At 40.4% G+C, this 19,874-nt stretch overlaps 1 protein-coding gene across 17 annotated transcripts in view; it reads right to left on the reverse strand.

Annotated features, from left to right (window-relative positions):
* The window catches only part of KLF12 (Kruppel-like factor 12), a 528,361-nt gene that overhangs the window by 11,980 nt on the left and 496,507 nt on the right, over nt 1-19,874 (reverse strand). For all 17 annotated transcript variants that reach the window (XM_010839655.1, XM_010839659.1, XM_010839654.1 and 14 more), the window contains one exon: nt 18,194-18,351. In XM_010839655.1, coding sequence (XP_010837957.1) covers nt 18,194-18,351 — 158 coding nt within the window. The remainder of the gene's footprint in view (nt 1-18,193; nt 18,352-19,874) is intronic.

The raw sequence follows: 19,874 nt of genomic DNA on the forward strand, positions 1-19,874 counted from the left end.
ACAGACAGGTATTGACTGATCAGAATTTAACAGAAATTTTTTTAAAAAAGAGTCAGCAAAACCCATAATTTAAGAAGATCGGCAGTCCACTATACAGTATATCCAGGCTTCCCAAGTGGCTCAGTGATACAGAATCCATCTGTGATGCAGGAGATGTGGGTTTGATCCCTGGATCAGGAAGATCCCCTGGAGGAGACAATGGCAACCCACTCCAGGGCTCCTGCCTAGGAAATCCCAGGGACAGAGAAGCCTGGTGGGCTACAGTCCATAGGGTCGGAAAGAGTTGGATATGACTAAGCATGCACGCACATACAGTATATCCATGGTAACTGCTAAAATACTTTTACTGACGTGTCATCACTACATGCTTTTGAAGTTTACATCATGAACATAGGTTCTACTAAGCTGAGCTTGATAAAAATTGTATCTTCAAAAGCACATTCATTTTTGGGGCACTAAGACATTGTCACCAACAGGCATCTCCTAGATATCTCTTGTTGTGTATGGAACCAGCTACAATGAGTACAGGTCTAAGAAAAAAAGAATAAAAGATTTTAATTGAGGAAAAGCACTGCTCAGTTGTGTGCTGAGAGGACATGTGTTTCTATCTTGCTGGGAAAGTGCAGTATGAATATGACCAGGGTTAGAAAAGCTGCCATACTCTCATCTTGCCATTGCAGTTAAAGTGAGAGGAAGGGGCCCCAGACCTGGGATGGGCCTGGAAGTAAGGAGAGGTAATAGAAGGAGACAGGCTTCTGTTTCAGAGCAAGAAGGATGCTAGAGGCTGGCATGGCCATCATGGGGACAGTCTGTTGTCTTGGGGACTCTCTGTATTTCCTTGAACACCAAATTTAGGCACCTATTTTCTCCAGTTTCTTCCCCAGATTATAACAGACATACTCTTACTTTTAATTTGACTGTTTAATAATGGTACTTGTGCCCTTTCCACTTGAAAATCTATAGGAGGTGTGGGAAAATGTGGCCCCCAGGCCAAATCCAGTTGGCGGCCTGTTTCGTGCAACTTGCAAGCTAAGAACAATTTTCACACTTTTACATCATTGAAAAAAAAAAACAAAACCCACCAAAGAGGGCTATTTCATGGCATGTGAAAATCATATGAGACTCAAGTTTTAGCATCCATGAATAAGTTTTTATTGGAACACCATCTCACTCATTTGTTTGCATATTGTTTATGGCTGTTTTTCAGTGACAGTGAAATTGAGTATTGCAATAAGAAGGTATGACCTGCAATATCTAAAAGGTTTACTACAGGAAGTTTGCTGACCCTTGATGTAAGTGAAGGGTACCTCAGCTTGGGGCAGGCTTTCTGATTATGTTAACTTTATCAGGTTATATAACATACATTGCTAGTCTGGGATGGGTAAGTGAGGGAATATTTTGGTGATAAAATAATCACTTACTCTTAACTCAGGATCCTTGACTAAAATTCTAACAGTCCTCTCAGTAATGAACACACGTGACATGTCATGTCCATTGCTTTAAACTGAAGGTTCTGGTTCACGAAATGAGTGATTCTCTAAAAAGCCTCACCCAATTCCATCAGGGTTTTAAAAGTCTTCAGGATCTTGTCTGCTCATTATAAAAGCACACTAATGAGTAAATCTTCCTTATGAGGATGAGTGGGGTCAGGAACATCTCTGTATGTTTTACCTGGTAACCAAACAGCACTGATTCTACAGTGATGGAGCCTCACCCAACTCCATCACCTTTCAATACAGCTGTGCCACCATGACCACCATGCAAGATGACCAACTATAATTCTACTGAGTCTGGAAAGGAGGACACACGTGAGGAAGGATCAGAAAACAGGAGCTCAGATGTTTGGCATCATTTCTCAGGTGGACATTTTAAAGGATAAGCAGAGAAAACAACTATCGCAAGGATTTCTGTGGGCCCACAAATATGGAGCAGGAGACTTAGTGCAAAATCTGGGAAGTATTCTGTGAGGTGGAATCAGGTACAATAGTGGTCATGAAAGACAAGCTCACCAAAATATTTAAGAGGCAGATATAACCCTACTTCATGAATAAAACCAATGAAAATAATATGTAAGCTTATAAGTTATTAGGGGATAAGTGGTTAATGCACGCATGCTCAGATGGGTCATGTCCCACTCTTTGTAACCCCATAGACTACAGCCCGGCAGGCTCCTGTGTCCATGGAATTTTCAAACAAGAATACTGGAGTGGGCTGCCATTTCCTCCAGGGGATCTTCCTGACCCAGGGATCAAACCTGCATCTCCTACATTGGCAGGTGGATTCTTTACCACTGAGAAGAATATAAAGTGGTGAATGAATGCATAAAAAAAAATAATGTAAATATCCTCATCTGGGGTGGGGAGGGTCAGGGAGAACCTGTATCAGAAAATAGTAAACAATTATGTGAGCAATAGATGAGTTTTCCTTGAAACTTTCCTTACAAAAATGTATATTTTCTTTTTAGTATTCAGAAATATTTCTTGTACAGTATTTCTTATACCCATTTCCTCATTAATAAAACAAGAGTTTGGGTATTCTATCTCCATACTTAGAAAAAAGAAGAGGGGAGAAAAAGAAAATAAGATCTTCACATCTTTCTTCACAACTAGAGGCTGAGGTCTGGGGGAGAAGGGAACAAGATGGCTGCTCAGACCAGGTAGAGAGCAGGCGTCTGCTCCTTGCTCAAGACTGACCTAGGTTTCTGTTGTATCTGCTGAGTGCCCAGCATTTCATTAAAAAATAAAGATCAATCAATGCTCTCTCAGGACTAGTTAAGTTTTAAAAATGGATACAAAAACAATGCATAGGGACTACGACCTTGTATTGAAACTGGATGTTATAGTGTACGCTTGTGTGTTGAAGCAATTTAAGTGGTACAATCTTATAAATAAATTACAATAAGAGAAACTAACTTCACAATGTGAGTAAACTAATTAAGATGATAATAAGTTTGTAAGATATACTGTAATATGTATAAATGAGTCCTGAAAAGATATAATGGAGAGAATCCTTCATCCATCTGCCCTTCTTTCTTTTAAATCTTACCAGAAAATAGAACACTCACTCTAAAGTGGTGGGGACAGAAGAGGAGATGAATTTTCCATGAATAGTTTCCTATGGAAAGGGTTGATTTGGACAATAATAGGAGTTGGACATCTATCTCCCAGGATCTGTGCTTCTCTGATGCACAGCTGCTCTGCAGCAGTCTGAATGGTGGTGACAGTAAACAGAATTTCTAGCAGTTTCTTCAAGAATGGTGAATTGTCCTTAAACTCATCTGAATCAGAATTCTGCAAATGTGTTATTCAAAACTGTTTTTCCTAGAAATAGGCTAAAAATAAAATAGCATGCCCGTCTTTTTTTTTTTTTGTCTAACTCACAAATACACTTAAAATTCTCAGGAGCAAAGTCTTTGAAAATGTATTTAAGTATTTTTTCAAAATAATCAGAAGTTTTGCTTCCACCATCAGATCACCTTTGATTTTTATTGCCTGTATTAATCCTATGGAGTAATAAAATGATAGGAAATGGTGTATTATATGTCTTCATCAATAAGTCTTACTGATTTTTTTTTTTTAAGTCCAGACATCAAGTTGCTAATGTCTAAGAAAAATCAAAGAAAGAAGATGGGTAACACTACGCTTACCCTGGGGTGCAGTTATTTTAGGCTTTCGATTCTGAAGTGAAGGTCTCTAAGTCCCAAGACCAATTCATAAGCCATTTCTACCTTTTGACCATTTTTCAGCATAACCTGTCCTCTTTCAGTTCTTTGTAAAAACTGATCTAAACTATGAAAATCTCTGAAAAAGGAAAATGTTAACCAAAACTAATAACAAGCCCTCCAATTTCTTTAAAGGGTCCTGAAAAGATTAAAAAGAGAACATACCCAAAAAGAGAGTCTGTTAATTTCTGTTTGAAAACACTCTTAATTCCACATTGGGGGTTCAAGTTAATTCAATTTTTATATCCACAATGGCCTCTGTGTGTGTGTGTTTATACACGTATATATTCACAAGCATTATTTAAATAATATTCTAATTAAGTATCCTGGGAAAATGAGAACTCTCATCAGGGTTTTTTTTTCTTGGAACAGTCAACAAACTGACTTATTATGAGAACTGCTGTCTCTTTCAATTTTGGTTAAAAAAAGGCTTAAGAGTCACTCAATGCATTTCCATGACATTTACCCAGCAGAAGGCATAATAAAGTCTAAAGAAAACACCAGGTATTGAATGGATTCCCAAAACCCATGAAACAAAAATAACTTTTTCAGGTACCTCCCGTTTCACCATCTGAAATGCTGAAAGGTAAATGTGTCCTGAGACAAAAGACAGGTGCCTTTTCATATTAAAATGACGTGTGAGCAACACCAGAAAAGGAATGTGCAGTTTGCCAAAGCTCCCAGTGAAACAAAACGCCCATGTCCTCACATCAGCTTTTCTCTATTATTTTCTCAAGCAACCAAAAAAACAAAACAAAACAAACCACCTTCTCCAACAGGAAACACAGGCATGTTCTTCAGTGCCGAAGTGTACTTCTGAAATGTGTCCCTCTTTAACTTGTGTAAAGTCAGGGGGCCCCAGACACTGACAAATGAGCTTCATCACACTCAAGACTCAACATACTTGCTGTGACAATCGGTTTCACTTGAGGAATGGTATTTGCATATGAGGGGAAAAAACACCAGAATCAAGATTCCTATCTTGTCTTCTGGTTTCTGTCACATTAGTTCATAAGAGTTCACAGAATCTTAGATCTGGAAGGAAATCAGGGACTTTGAAAATGAGGAAACAGAAACCTAGAGCTGAGGTTACAGGCCCTTGGCTTGTCCAGGGGTAGACGAGGCACCTGCCTTCTTGCTGGTGTTAAAGAGGCAGAAAATAGCACGGGCTTTAAATGCATGGGCTTCCCTAGTGGCTCAGATGGTAAAGAATCTGCCTGCAATGCAGGAGACCGGGGTTCAATCCCTCGGTCAGGAAGATACTCCGGAGAAGGGAATGTCTACCCATTCCAGTATTCTTGCCGGAGAATTCCATGGACAGAGGAACCTAGCGGGCAACAGTCCACGGGGTCACAAAGAGTTGGACATGACTGAGTGACTAACACTTGGAATGCATGGTCAAGCGGAATGCATGGTCCAATAAGGCTCAGTCGCCAATCGGTGACTGGATCTCAGGCTAGAGAGTAAAGCTTTCTGAAACTCCATCCGGACCCAATCCCAGCTTGCCGGTCTATAAAATGGGAATACTCGTCCAGTTGTGAAACTTAGAAATATACGTGCCATGTGCCCAGCAAACGAGAGGTGCTCAGTAAAGGATCCTGAATTCTACAGTTATGAAATTCAAGGTTTTTCTGTTTCTGCCAAGAAATAAAAATAACATGAAGCTAAAAATAAATGTCATTTGTTATTTTTCAGGAAGGAATTAAGATCTGCAGGTAAATGGATGCCAATCCTGATACTGATTTTTCCTAGTAAGTATAAAACTTCTTTATAGGCCACGCAGACCAAATTATTCTATAATTTTTTTGATTCATTTGGTCTTGTCAATTCAGACAAGTGATTAGTATTTTAGCATCCTCCCCAAGAACTGTCTGGACTGAATTAATTGACTTTCTGTTTCATTATGTGTAAACAAGTGGGCCTCTTCTTTCTTTTCCATACAATTCTATAATGAATTTCTTTGATAAGTATAATCTTTGCTACAGTAGATAGCATTTTCCACATATCCCACTTGGTCCTAAGAGCTGTATGGATCTGAATTCATTTAATGTTGACTCTTAACTTCCTCATGAAGTTGCTATAAGCAGCCCCACTTCACCCAGAGTTAGTATGTAGCAGGTGGAGGTGGGACTGGAACCCAGGATCTGACACCCAAGGTCACAGTCTTAACCATTTTCCTATAATGCTTCTCAATCTTAAATCGCTGCTTTCATAAACCAGAATATCCAGTCAGACCTGGCCAAGCAGACTGAGAGAATATGAATTTCTACTGATAGGAGAGACAATACGTTAACCCACAGGAGCCTAGCCCCCTGCACCTAGAAATAAAATACAAGGGAAGTGAAAAATAGCCTATAATAAACATGTACTTCAGTGAAAGCAACAGTTCAAGGTCTAAGGGTGATTCTTTATTTGGCTGTTCTGAGTTTATATTTCCAGGTGCTATGTCTGTCAGACCCTTTGCGATCATTTGGACCACAGCCAGTCAAGCTCCTCTATCCATGGGATTCTCCAGGCAAGAATAGTGAGTGAGTATGCCAGGACCTCCTCCAGGGGATCTTCCCAACCCAGGGATTGAACCCATGTCTCTTAAGTCTCCTGCATTGATAAGCGGGTTCATTACCACTAGCGTCACCTGGGAAGCCCATATTTCCAGGTAGTTAGAGTACTGATCTTCCTGTTCCTGGTAGTCTTTTCCTCAGCTTCTTCTCAGACACCTTCCTTTACCTGTCACATAAGTGTTCATTGAGATTCAGGCTTTGACTCCTCACCTGCAGAGGCTCTCCTTGGTACCCATGGCTGCTCCCACAACTTCTAAGGCAAAGATTCCCAAGTGTGACATCTCAGTCTCTCTCCCACGCACCATGGCAGGGGAGACCACATTTTCACTTGGCAGCCAGAAAGCAACTTCCATGTGACCAAGGTGTTATTCAGCATCTACCACTTAGACAAGGTCTGTTCCTCCTTCTGTTTTAGTATCTGGAAACAAGACAACCCTACCTCCTCAGGTATCAGGTCATACATCTCTCCAGCTGGAGAGATTTCCTGGACTCTTTCCTATCTGTTATTCTCTACCTGCCCCAACCTGATTATCATTATATCTACCAATTCTGCCTTCAAAACGCTCTCTCCAGTTTATCTCCACGAAGATGGTCTGCCTCTTTTTAGAGTCTCCCCACCTTTCAGTGAGCTTCCCAGATGGCTCAGTAGTAAAGAATCTGCCTGCCAATGCAGTAGCCTCAGCGGCCATGGGTTCAATCCCTGGATCAGGAAGATCCTCTGGAGGAGGGCATGGCAACTTACTCCAGTATTCTTGCCTGGAGAATCCCACGGACAGAGGAGCCTCGTGGTCCAAGGGGTTGCAAAGAGTTAGACATGACTGAACATGCATGCACAACTTTTCATGAGTACTAACTTCTACTGGCTGTTTCCCTGTCTTGTGTCTTGCTCCCTCCAGTTTATTGTCTGTATTGTAAGGAAAACTTTCCGAAACAGTGTGATCACTCCACTCCTTTGCACCCTGGGCACGCCTGTAATTAAACCCTCCTCACACCCCATCCCATAGTAACAACAGCTTTCCCACTTGTCCATCATGCTCAGTAGTGCAGTGCTGAGGGTGCCTTTTCTATACTATTCTGCTCTGTGCAAACAGATGCTTGTTGATCAAATGAATGAAACAGCTTGAACTCAAATGCCTCCTGTTCTCTTGAAGTTTAACATACAAGAGTCAATAGAAGAGCAATCCACTTTGTGAAACAAAGAGCTTACTGATTGCACTCTACCCCTTCTACAACCCTTTCCCATTCCAATTAAGTAGAATATATATTTTGTTTGTTTTTTAAATATTTACTTATTTATGTGGCTGTGACAGATCTGAGTTGTAATGCACAGGCTCCGTAGTTTGTAGCAAGCGGACTTGATTGCCCCTCAGCCTGTGAGATCTTAGTTCCCTGACCAGGGACTGAATCTGTGTCCACTGTGTTGCAAGGTGGGTTCCTAGTCACTGGACCACCAGGGAAGTCCCTAGACTATATGTTTTTGAAAGGGAAAATAACAGACTTTATTTGCAGTAAGTGTCATTTAAAGGTTGAGTCTACAAATAAATATCTCATTTTTAAAATTTAGTAACATGGTATGTGGTGTTAAAATTAGTAACATGATCTGTGATTGAATCTATTTTTTTTTCAAATGAGCATCAATTATTTTAATCTTTAAGCAATGTATTTACTTTATAATTCTTTTTATTCTTAGTGATGAAGGGCTTTTATTGAATTTATCATAAGCCTTATACATAAATAATATTTTAATAAACTCTTTAATGGTAACTATATTTTCTACAAAAATACAGTTCCTTAATAGTTCCACTAAAGCCACACATGTTCTATTAGTAGTAGTTAATTTTATCATTCAGCAAAATTAAGCCAGGAGGCATAATCTAGTTACTCAGCAGGACATGAGAAAGAACAAGGACTGGGGATATTATTACCCTACTCCGTATAACACAGTTTTGATAGCTGAATGGACAAAATAAACCCAAAAGCAGAGGAAGGAAAATGAGGAGCACGGTGATAAGATCCCACAGTATTTTTAACTTTTCATTGTCACTGATGATCTGTGTGCTAACAAAAACAAAAAATCAACTCACTTAGCAAGCAGTTTATTCAACTGAGGTAATAATTGATAGACTGTCTTAGAAGTCTTTACTTTTCTAAATACATGAAAGAGATGACTTTAGTTTTTAAATAAGGTAACAGTTTAAAATCAAAATTGAATCAAATGTGAACAGCATTCATACTTATATTCCGACAACTGTAAATCTTAGGTTCACTGTGTTTCTAGGTAGTAGCTTTCGAACAGATTAAAATAACTCCTTCATAAACAAAAGTAAGTAAATACTTTCAAAACCTTTTGTTACTGATCTGATTTTTCAGCTTCCTTTTTAGAGCTGGCCCTTTCCTGCAGGTTCCCATGGGTAGGTGATGGTTGCCGCAGCCTTGCAGTTGGGACCAAAGACTCCTTCAGTGCTGCTACAGCAACCTGCATAAGCTCGCTCAGGGCTTTCCCATCAAGTGTTCCCTGACACCACTCTAACTTCAGAAAGTGAAGAGGAACTGAAGAGCCTCTTGATGAGGGTGGACGAGGAGAGTGAAAAAGCTGGTTTAAAACTCAACATTAAAAAACTAAAATCATGGCAAGGTGGCTCAGTGGTAAAGAATCTGCTTGCAATGCAGGAGACGTGGTTTCGATCCCTGGGTTGGGAAGATACCCTGGGAAGAGAAAATGGCAACCCACTCCAGCATTGTTGCCTGGGAAATCCTATGGACCGAGGAGCCTGGCGGGCTACAGTCCATGGGGTTGCAGGAGTTGGACACCACTGAGTGACTAAACAGCAAGATCATGGTATCCGATCCCATCACCTCATGGCAAACAGATGGGGAAAAAGTGGAAGCAGTAACAGATTCTATTTTCAATGTGTTTATAAGTAGTAACTCTCTAGAATAGATTAAAATAACTCCTTCATACGTGAAAACAAGCAAATATTTTTATAATATTTATGTTACTGATCCAGATCTCTGCAGATATGGCTCCATTACAAGATTTCAAACCCCTTGCTGTCTTCATCTTTAAGGGGTACCCATTACTATTCAGAGAGCTATGTGCAGAGCAATCACTCAAGAATTGCTCTTTTCATTTTATTATTAATGCTGTTGGTCCTTGTCTTCTCACGGGCTTTCTAACAACTTCAGAAATTTTAGTTGATGCTAAAGACAGACTGGAAATTCCCTGGTAGTCCAGTGGTTAGAACATGCTTCCACTGTAGGGGGCTTGGGTTTCAATCCTTTGTCAGGGAACTAAGATCCTGCAAGCTGTGAAGCTTGGCAAAAAAATAAGACCAGTTCACATTAATGATGAAAAACTTTAAAAATAGACCATTTCAGGACTTCCCCAGTGGTACAGTAGTTAAGAATCCATGTGCCAATGCAAAGGACATGGGTTCGATCCCTGATACAGGAGGATTCTACACGCTGTGGGGCAACTAAGCCCGTGCCCCACAACTATGGAGCCAGGGTGCTCTAGAGCCCATGCTCCGCAACAAGAGAAGCTACCATGATGAGAAGCCTGAGGACTGCAACTAGAGAAGCACATGTTAGCAACGCAGACACAGTGTGGCCGTAAATAAATAAATAGAAATTTTAAAAACTGGCCATTTAACATCCCCTTAATCGGAGAAGGCAATGGCACCCCACTCCAGTACTCTTGCCTGGAAAATCCCACTGACGGAGGAGCCTGGTGGGCTGCAGTCCATCGGGTCGCTAGGAGTCGGACACGACTGAGCGACTTCACTTTCACTTTTCGCTTTCATGCATTGGAGAAGGAAATGGCAACCCACTCCATTGTTCTTGCCTGGAGAATCCCAGGGACCGGGGAGCCTGGTAGGCTACCCTCTATGGCGTAGCACAGAGTCAGACACGACTGAAGCGACTTAGCAGTAGCAGCAGCAGCAGCTATCTTAATACTTCCAAGTACCTTGATGACCAACTCTAAACAGGTAGGGGCCACTGGCTAGACCTGCATGGAGTGTGGCCCCTCTGGGAGACTGGTAGGTTATTAGCAAACCTGTTGCAGATAGGTATAATGAAAACACAACAAACTAGAAAAAACTGGTTCTATAAAACTAGAATAACAGGTTTTAGAGAAACCAAAGTCTGCCTTTCAGCTCACCTCCTTGTCTACTCCATGACAGCAAAGAGCACCTTAACCCAGGATTCCCCAACCTCTAGGATCTTGTGCCTGATGATCTGAAGTGAAGCTGATGTAATATCAACAGAAATAAAGTGCATAATAAATGCAATGGGCTTGAATCATCCCGAAACCAACCCCCCCTTCCCCGGTCCGTGGAAAAATTGTCTTCCACAAAACCGGTCCCCAGTGTCCCAAAGGCTGGGGACTGCTGCTCTGACCTTTCCAAGGCCTTACAGATGCGATTAAATTATGGAAAGAAATAGCAGAGCTCTGAGCCTGACCCAGCAGGTCCTTAGGAGATATTGGCTCTCTCTCACCACTGGTCTCCGTGTCTGCTTTCAGCATTCCTTCCTGCTAACCATGCACCCCAGATGTCCTCAAAGTCTCCCTGAACCCTGCCCTCATGTCCAAGCAGATGCCACGCCCTGCTCTCTCGACTGCTCCACTTTTTCCCACATGGCCCCTCTCTGCCCACTGCGCTGCTGTGACAGGGACACATCCAAGTGCTCCAGGATTAGAGACGATGGAATTCTATGAGTGAAGTGCCGAGCGAAGGAGGGTGGTCAGAGAGTTTAACAGACAAGGAGACACTGAGGCAGTTTCCAAAAATAAACAGAGGTTTACCAACTCGAGAAGAAAAAAATGGAGGCACCCAGGCAGGCCATTTCAGGAAGAGGGCTAGAATGTGCAGTGAGCTCCATACAGTCGAGCATGTTCGGAGACTGGTTCGTTTGTTAGTTTTACCCCCATTTTTTCTGCATTATATACATTTTAAATTAGTAGAGTCTGGAGCAAACAGTTGATTGCGATAAGAATACACTAAATTATCCAAACATTTTTTGCCTTGAACCTATTGCTCACATTAATAACATATATCCGTATCAGTATAAGACACATAATTTCAATTCAACAAATAATGACTGGGTCCCTATAATGTGTTAGTCCCTGCATTTACCGGGGCTTCCCTGGTGGCTCAGATGGTAAAGAAGCTGCCTGCAACATGAAAGACTTGGGTTCGGTCCCTGGGTTGGAAAGAGCCCCTGGAGAAGGGAACGGCTACCTACTCCAGTATTCTGGCCTGGAGAATTCCATGGACAGAAGAGCCTGGAAGGCCACAGTCCATGGGGTCACAAAGAGTCAGACATGACTTAGCGACTTTCACCGTCACTGCACTGACTGGGCATGCAGTGGCACTGGTGGTAAAGAACCCACCTGCCACTGCAGAAAACGAAACAGATGCAGGTTCAATTCCTGGGTCAGGAAGATCCCCTGGAGGAGGGCATAGCAACCCACTCCAGTATTCTTGCCTGGGAAAGACTACGGACAGAGAAGCCTGATAGGCTACAGTCCACGGGGTCACAAAGAGTCAGACACGACTGAAGTGACTTACCATGCACACACAGGGTAATTAGGCCACAACTTGCTATATTTATATTCACAGTTAAAAAAAATAGAAAACCTGCGATTCACTGAGTTAAGTAGCTTGTCTAAGCTCACCAACCAGTTAGGGGCCAGAGATAAACTTCTGTTTATTGACTTCAAATTTAGTGCTATTTCTATGATAGTTTCCTATTTCTTTGCAGTTACCAATACGGTGCATACTTGCAAGCTCTTTGGCTAAGATGTGCAAACAACTTATTCGCAGAGGATTTTTTTCTTGAAAAATGTCAGTCTGTCCTTAAGTGATTCATTATCTTGGCATCATTAAGCCTTATGCTTTATCTAACAATGAATCTAGACAGAGGGTCTGAAGTGGAGCTTTACATGGAATGAGTTATTTAAATAATGAAGATGGATGTGAGCATAGAAGCAGCACCCCACCGCCTGAAGGTAAGACCCAGCAACCCCAAGACTAGTGAACAAAGGCCAGCAAGATGCACTGCTGGCACACGGCTCGTGATTTTCTGTGTAGGATTTTATCAAGTCATTTCAAAATCTCATCCAGTAAAATGAGATGCCGAATTGGAAGCAAGAAACAGAGGAATAGCAATGAGAAGGGGCGAGGCAGATAAAAAGTGAAAAAGCAAGGAATCTACGAGCATTTCAGATCACAGTGTATGCATGTGTGTGCAGCCATTTTTGTTGCTGTTGTTCAGTCGCTAAGTCGTATTTGACTCTTGGCGACCCCACTGACTGCAACACACCAGGCTTCCCTGTCCTTCACTATCTACATGCACCATCCATCTGCAGTATACTACATGCACAGGCATTGTGCTGTGCTAAGTCGCTAAGTGTCCCACTCTTTGCAACCCTATGGACTGTAGCCCACCAGGCTCCTCTGTCCATGGGGATTCTCCAGGCAAGCATACTGGAGTGGGTTGCCATGCCCTCCTCCAGGGGATCTTCCAGACCCAGGGACTGAACCTGTGTCTCTTATGTCTCCTGCATTAGCAGGTGGGTTCTTTACTACTGGCGCCATCTGGGGAGCCAATGCACCGGTCATTGAAAAAAAGTGAAAGTGAAAGTAAGTGCAAGTCGCTTAGTCGTGTCTGACTCTTTGCAACCCCATGACATGAAATTACAGCACATGATATTACTTACAAAGGCTTTATTCCTCAAGGGAAGAGCTAAATAATACAACATTTCCTTCATTTGTAAAGGTAAGGAAGGACATAATGAAATAAATAATGAGGGACTTTTGAGTAAAAATTGGTTAGTATTTTTAAAGTATTCATATGAGTTACCTTCCTTGATGTGTAAAATTTAGATACAAATTACTTTTGCTACAGTCAGATAGATAAGAAATGTGACTGCCTTGTGTTCACTACTTTTTAACATTTAGGTGTAGAGTGTTCATATGAATTCAAATAACTATGAGGCAAGACTGGCTAAACAAGCCTCAAAAATTTATTAGAGAACAGGATACCAAGTTGAAAATTTCAAATTATGATTCATTTGAAACTAAATATTCTTACATGTTGAAATGATTAATACTTATTTAAAAAAAAAACCCTAGTTTTAAATCTTTATCTTGCCATTTCCTTGTTCATCATTAAATAATAGTATTTAGCAGAACAGGGACAATCATATCCTTTCAAATGTACCACTAGAGGGTTCCAGCTGATTTCTGGACCCTCTTAAGCCAGACCCAACATCTGGTTGCTGTGCGCCATCTAGTGGCTGTACGAATCAGTGGTGCCTGAGTGTTACTTCCTTGTACTGCATTTCATTTACAGAAAACACGATGGCACACATTTTTGGAAAATAAAGAGAGTTATATATATATGTAATATCAAATTTGTAAAACCATTATCTCCTAAAATTCATATTTAGATCATTTGATAAGCAGTAAAATTCTTAAAATCAGAGAAATTCATTGTACATAATAGTTACGTATCATACAGATTTAAACGACCTTTAATTTCAACACAGTGCGATTCATTTAAATACACTGTACATGGCTTCATGCAGAGGAGACATACAATTCAGACTAGTGAATAGGAATAATTATTATACTTGCTGACGGTAGGGTAAATGTGATGGTCAAAATATATTTTTTCCTTCTACTGAATATGCCTTAAACAATTTGCCACAGGGAAATGTTAGTAGGCATTTAAAATATTTGGCCAAACTTCTATGCTATTATCTAAAATGCACATTCATTAGACTAAGTTATTTTTCAGTTTAAGAAGGTACTCCAGCATTTCTTGCTTTATTCTAAATTCTTTATGAGTATGTAGAAAATGAACCTCTTTCACACTCCTATAGATATGTTTAATTTACTTTATATCTATGTCCTAAACAGATGACTGATCATTTACTAAGAAAGCACAAAAGATCAAGTTACAGGCAGAATTAACGTGACTTTCTCAAAGGTAGTGTCTTGTTGCCCCTTGCTCACCTCCCATTGCGTGTGTAGTTCTCATAAGTCATCTGTTATAATCCCATACTTCACATTCATTATTACTGGTCACACACAAATACCTTACTCAATATGCCTGAAGCAAAGGTAAGGCTAAGAGGATATTTGCTAAAAGCAAAGCAAGCCAACCTGAATCCCTACAGAACTAGTGTTCATTTCATTTTGAGCACAAAGTTATGAAATCTTGCACGTAATTATAAATCAGAAACCAGTATGGGCTCACTTTGAACTGGTGGCAGCAAAGCAACCAAGTTTCATTCTTTCTTTTTAAAAGTACTGTTATTTGACTGGTGGTTTAGGAGCTTCTGTCTTGCCCAGTATAAGTATTTCTCTGCTAAGTGGATGGATGAATATGTCATATCTGGGTTTGGGGCAGAAATTTCCCAAGGACTTTTGGGTGGAGCTTTGAGATCAAGAAACATGGATCGGAGGTAGGACAAGTAGGTGGATTCTTAGCTGTAAGTTTATGAATTGAGACCCACTTGGATGGAAGTCTCCAGGACCACATCTGAGTCCTTTTTCCTGAACCTGTTCCATTCAGTACTTGAAAAAAATGGAGAAGCTGAAGAAGAAACCTAAAATACTAAAAGCAAGGTGGGCAGGAAGGGGTTCTAAAGTCTTTTCGATTTATTAGAATAATGAGCTCACATCAATCAAATGGATGTAGTATATACAGTATAAGTTTTTCTAAGGTTTGAAAGGGTATGTGCAGCTCCCACAGCAATAATTGTCCTGTATCTCCCACAAGAGATTATCCAGCCTGGGGCAAACACCTCAGTGAGGGAAAACCCGCCCCTCTCAAGGCAGCCATCATTTGACAGGTTCAACGACAAATACACCACCGCATGCTTTGGTTTAAAAGAAATGTTATTGTTACAAGGGAGGGAAAGATCAGGATTTCAGCAGTTTTTGACATAGATGACCTAACAGAGAAAGACAACTGAAAGCCTTAACTCTATCTTCGCATCTATTAAGAGATGTCCATTAACAAGAGCTCTTACATCAACTAGGGGGGTGAAAACTTTAGAAAACACAATGATATGTCAGAGTATACTTAGAAAAAAGTGGCTGAGAGAATTGAGGGTGTCTGATTTGGAGAAATGAAGATGCCAGTGGTTCATGGCAGTGTTGAGAGGAGCACCAGCGCCCGGAAGTGAAAATTAGTGTGACGCCTGGAGCTGTAAAGTAGCCAAACAAAGCCATAGCAGACAGTTCAAGGCTGTCAGAGACAAGGACTCTGCCCTCAGAAACATCATCCAACTTGTCTTGCAGAAGCAAAAGCTCTCTGTTACTCGATGAATTTAAGGAGAGGTAGGAAATAATACTCGACCGGGAGCCACTCTCGTTACCAAGGAGACAACGAGACCAGGTGTTGTGCGGATCAAATGAAAGAAAAGATTTGTTAAGTGTGCAGAAAACTGCATAGTAGGGACTGGTTCTCCGTGAGAGATGACACCCAAGGGATTCCTCTAATGTGGACATGAACTAAACTCCATGACATCGAAGGTCCATTTGGACCTTAGGAGTCAATGATTTCATCTTATTAATAAGCCACGCTGATTAATTCTGCTTCAGCATTAGAGGTTTATATTGCTTTGAATTACAATGCATACGTCACATTTCCCCCACTTTTACAATATATATTAAAACCTTCAAAATTCAATCTTACAATGCTATCACATTAAAATCCTTTCATAGCATCTCATTAAACCCTTTCTTCTCTTTCACTGTTCACCACTTAGATAATTGAAATAGAGGATGTCTGGTGAAAATGGAGCTAATAGTTATTTCAGAAAGTTCAAGGAAAATAGGAATAACTCAAAATATATGAGGATTCACTGATGAAAGGTCATCCTTTTTTTTTTCTCTTATAACTGAAATGCTCCCATAAAATGTCAGTAATACAACCTGATCATACTTACTCCTATGATTTGTGTTCATTATCTACTGATAGGATGAAATATGCTTATTCAACTTTTATGTCTATACTCATTCTTGGCCTTCATAAGAAAATTGAATACACACTACCATATATAAAACAGATAACCAACAAGAACCTACTGTGTAGCAAGGGAATTCTACTCAATATTTTATAATAACCTATAAGGGAAAAGAATCTGGAAAAAATAGATACGTGTGTATGTATAAGTGAATCACTGTGCTGTACACCTGAAACGAACACTTTGTAAATCAACTGTACTCCAATAAAAAACTAACTTAAATATTAAATGGCTTAATTTTTCAGATCCAAAAACAAGAAAGAAAATTGATTAAAAAATAGTGCCTGATAACTTCCCTGGTGGTTCAGGGGTTGAGACTGTGCTTTCACTGCAGGAGCCACGGGTTTGATACCTGGTCAGGGAACTAAGTATCTCACATACCGTGTAGTGTGGCCAAGAAAACAAAACAACAACAAAATGAGTGTCTAAGAAATAGATGAAAACTTCTCCTGGGAGAGCTCAGGATCAGTGAAGAGGGAAAGATCTGGAATTAAGAAGAAAAGGAAGAAGGGCTGGGAACAGGGAAGAAAGATGGGAAGGGGCAGTTTGCACACTGCGCTGAATTACCTTAGAAATAGCAAACGTATTAACGTGGTAGATGAGCAAGACTAAACTGCAGACTCTATAAAGCTTTTCTGAATTCAAGCAGCATCTTGTGCTATAACATCATCACACACACAAAGATGCCCCACCTCAATGATCAAAATCATGAAAGTCTCTGTAAAGAAAGCTTCAAACAATCTGCTATACTAACATGACTCAATATATGGCAAAGAATGCCAATTTAAATAAATTTGCTACCTCAGCTGGGAAACAGTTCACACAGTGTGGTTACCTTAATGTATCTGAGATGGGAGCACTATTTACATGGCCCCATGGGATCTGTTACACATGAAGCTCCCAGAGGTGGGTGCTGGAGCCAGATTCCTGTCCAGGGTAGTTACTGGACTGGGCTGTCTTGATCTCTGGTATGTTGCTACCAGGAATGCCTATGAATGAATCTCCCTCTTCTCTGAGGTTCACATGTTCCAGTCACCAGTCACTTTTCCTTGAAAAGGTTCCGTAATTGGGGAGGAATTTGGTCTTTGGTCTCTTCCCAGAGCCTCCTATCAGTGGTACCCAAAGGGATCCAGAAAGCAAGGCAGGCAGGGGATGCCAAGTGAGAGACATACATGGTAGAGGATGGATGGGGTGAACAGAGAGCTAAGTGAAGAACCACCAGCTTCTTTCTTGGGAGGGTGAATCGGTGGGAGCGTAGATGTGTTGGGTGAATGGATGGTGACAAAGTCAGCGAGTCACTTGTGATCTCAATTTCCTTCTTTGCAAACTATGAATATAAAAAATCCTCTCCATATACAAAAAAATACCAGTGAGAATCAAATGGAATCATGGAGAAATAAAGTTTTCAACTCCTGGCAGTGTTATGTATATGTCAATCTTATTTCATGTTGTTGTTGCTGTTTATCCGTTTGGTTATTTGGGGGATGAGATCAAGGGGAGAAAAACATGATCTAAGTGGTGGTGAAAATGCTAACTTTAAGAGAAGAAAATGATTTTATTCAGTTTGTTTTGTATGTTACGTGGACATTTTAAAACCTAGACAAGCATTAAGTGGCAACTCTGACTATGAAAAAGTCTAGACCACTGGGTTCACACTAACATAAGTCCTTAAGACACAGAAGAAATACTTGTTTCTAAATTTCACTAAGACTTAAGCCTTTTTCGACTAAGAGAAGGAATGCACCCTGCTCAGACATGATGGGTGAGCACAGAACACTCCAGCACACCCAGGGGTCCGAAGTCAAGCAGCCGGCCCTGTCTGGACTCTCAGTGACCCTCAGGTGAGAAGCCCTGCAGAGCTGTTACCTGTATGTGTCCTTCGATGAGCCTTCAGGTGAGAACTTTTTGTATACACTTTGTTGCAGCCCTCGAAATCGCATCTGTGGATACGCCGTTTTCTCGAGTCTGGGGATTCAGACCTTCTCTGGCGTCTTGTGCTCTCAATACTAAATGGTGAGATTGAACTGGAAAAAGACAAAGTAGATTTAAATCGTGAGCAAACACAGCACCCTGTTTGGTTCCAGTACCGTGTGACCTGAGGCTCGCAGCCTGCAGCTTCATACAGACTCGAGGCCCCAGGTCCACGTTACTGCTGTCACTTTCTGGGACACGTTTCATTGCTTAATCTCGAAGGCGGGCAGCTTGACCTATTTTTGATGAAACACTCCTCGGGAGAGGAAGACATGCTTAAAATAACAACAGAATGAAAAAAGCAAAAAAGTACACGAAAGCAGTGGTGAATGAGTAGATCTCCATCATCAAAAGAAATTATCCGGTGGTGGTAGAATTATCGCCTAAAGTTCTGAACTTGCAAAGACACTTACAGAGAATATTTTAGGGAGACCTGCTACAGACAAATGACAAAATGAATGCATTTAATAAGTAACATGAGGGTCTGAATTGCATGTGACAACACATAAAATCATGTAAAATCACAATGTACGTTTCAAAACAAGTGAGGTTGGGCTGAAAGAAATGACATCAGTACATCAATAACATGACTCATGACAAGCTATTTTGGTTCTGCAAAATGCACCTGACATTTAACTCTTCCCGTTGGTAGTTTTTCACGGTGAAGAATCAAGTGCATTGTATTTAAAGATTAGCTGTACCACATTATGAAAAAAAGTTTTAACTATGAAATTTGGCCCTGACTTGTACATTGTTTAATCTTAATGCCACAGTAGAAAAACAGGATCAGTTTGTAATGTCAGGTAACAGATTAACATGTACTTCTTCCAACATTAATCTCTTTTGATTGAGATAGAAATGAAGAATATGACTCATTTTTTTAAGTTATTCATGAAGTTCTTTAAAGTTACAGTGAAATACAATAAAAAAGCAATCACGCATACTCCTACTACAGAAGATTTACCACTATTAATACTTTGACATTATTTTCCTTCAGCTTTTCCCGGTTTCAAAGTTTTTTAAAATTACTTTTTATGAATAAATCAGTCCTCAAAAAAACTGAACACTACAGATAAAGATAACTTTCCCCCTTTTTCTTCCACCATTGTCCTGATCCCTTGTCCTCCCAGGCAAAATCTCTATCATCAGTTTTCTACAAATCCTTCCAATTCTTTTAAATTATGCTTACTGGTATCTGCATTCATGGAAACTCATTATACCGTGTTTTTAAAGAGACATATAGATAAAAGGCTGTTCACATCATTCTGCAAATTCTTCCACACTTGACTTTTGCTCACTTGACACTGAGGATCTGAGCTCTGTTTATACTGATACAGACACAGTGGTTTGTTCATTTGAAGTGCTATATGCCATAGTGCACGGATCCTAAGATGAATCTTTTCATATTTCAATGTCTCTAACTCAGGATGCCTCTGACATTTGATGGCTGGTCATGGTTTAATTGATTTATTTTATCTTTCTCAGCGGTGTATTTTATAATAGATGGTGTTTTAATCTACCTAGATCAGGAGTTGGTAAACTGTTTCTATAAAAGGCTAGATAGTGAGTATTTTGA

Source organism: Bison bison, unplaced genomic scaffold (genome assembly GCF_000754665.1).
Source record: "Bison bison bison isolate TAMUID 2011002044 unplaced genomic scaffold, Bison_UMD1.0 scf7180017864128, whole genome shotgun sequence".
Taxonomy (NCBI): domain Eukaryota; kingdom Metazoa; phylum Chordata; class Mammalia; order Artiodactyla; family Bovidae; genus Bison; species Bison bison.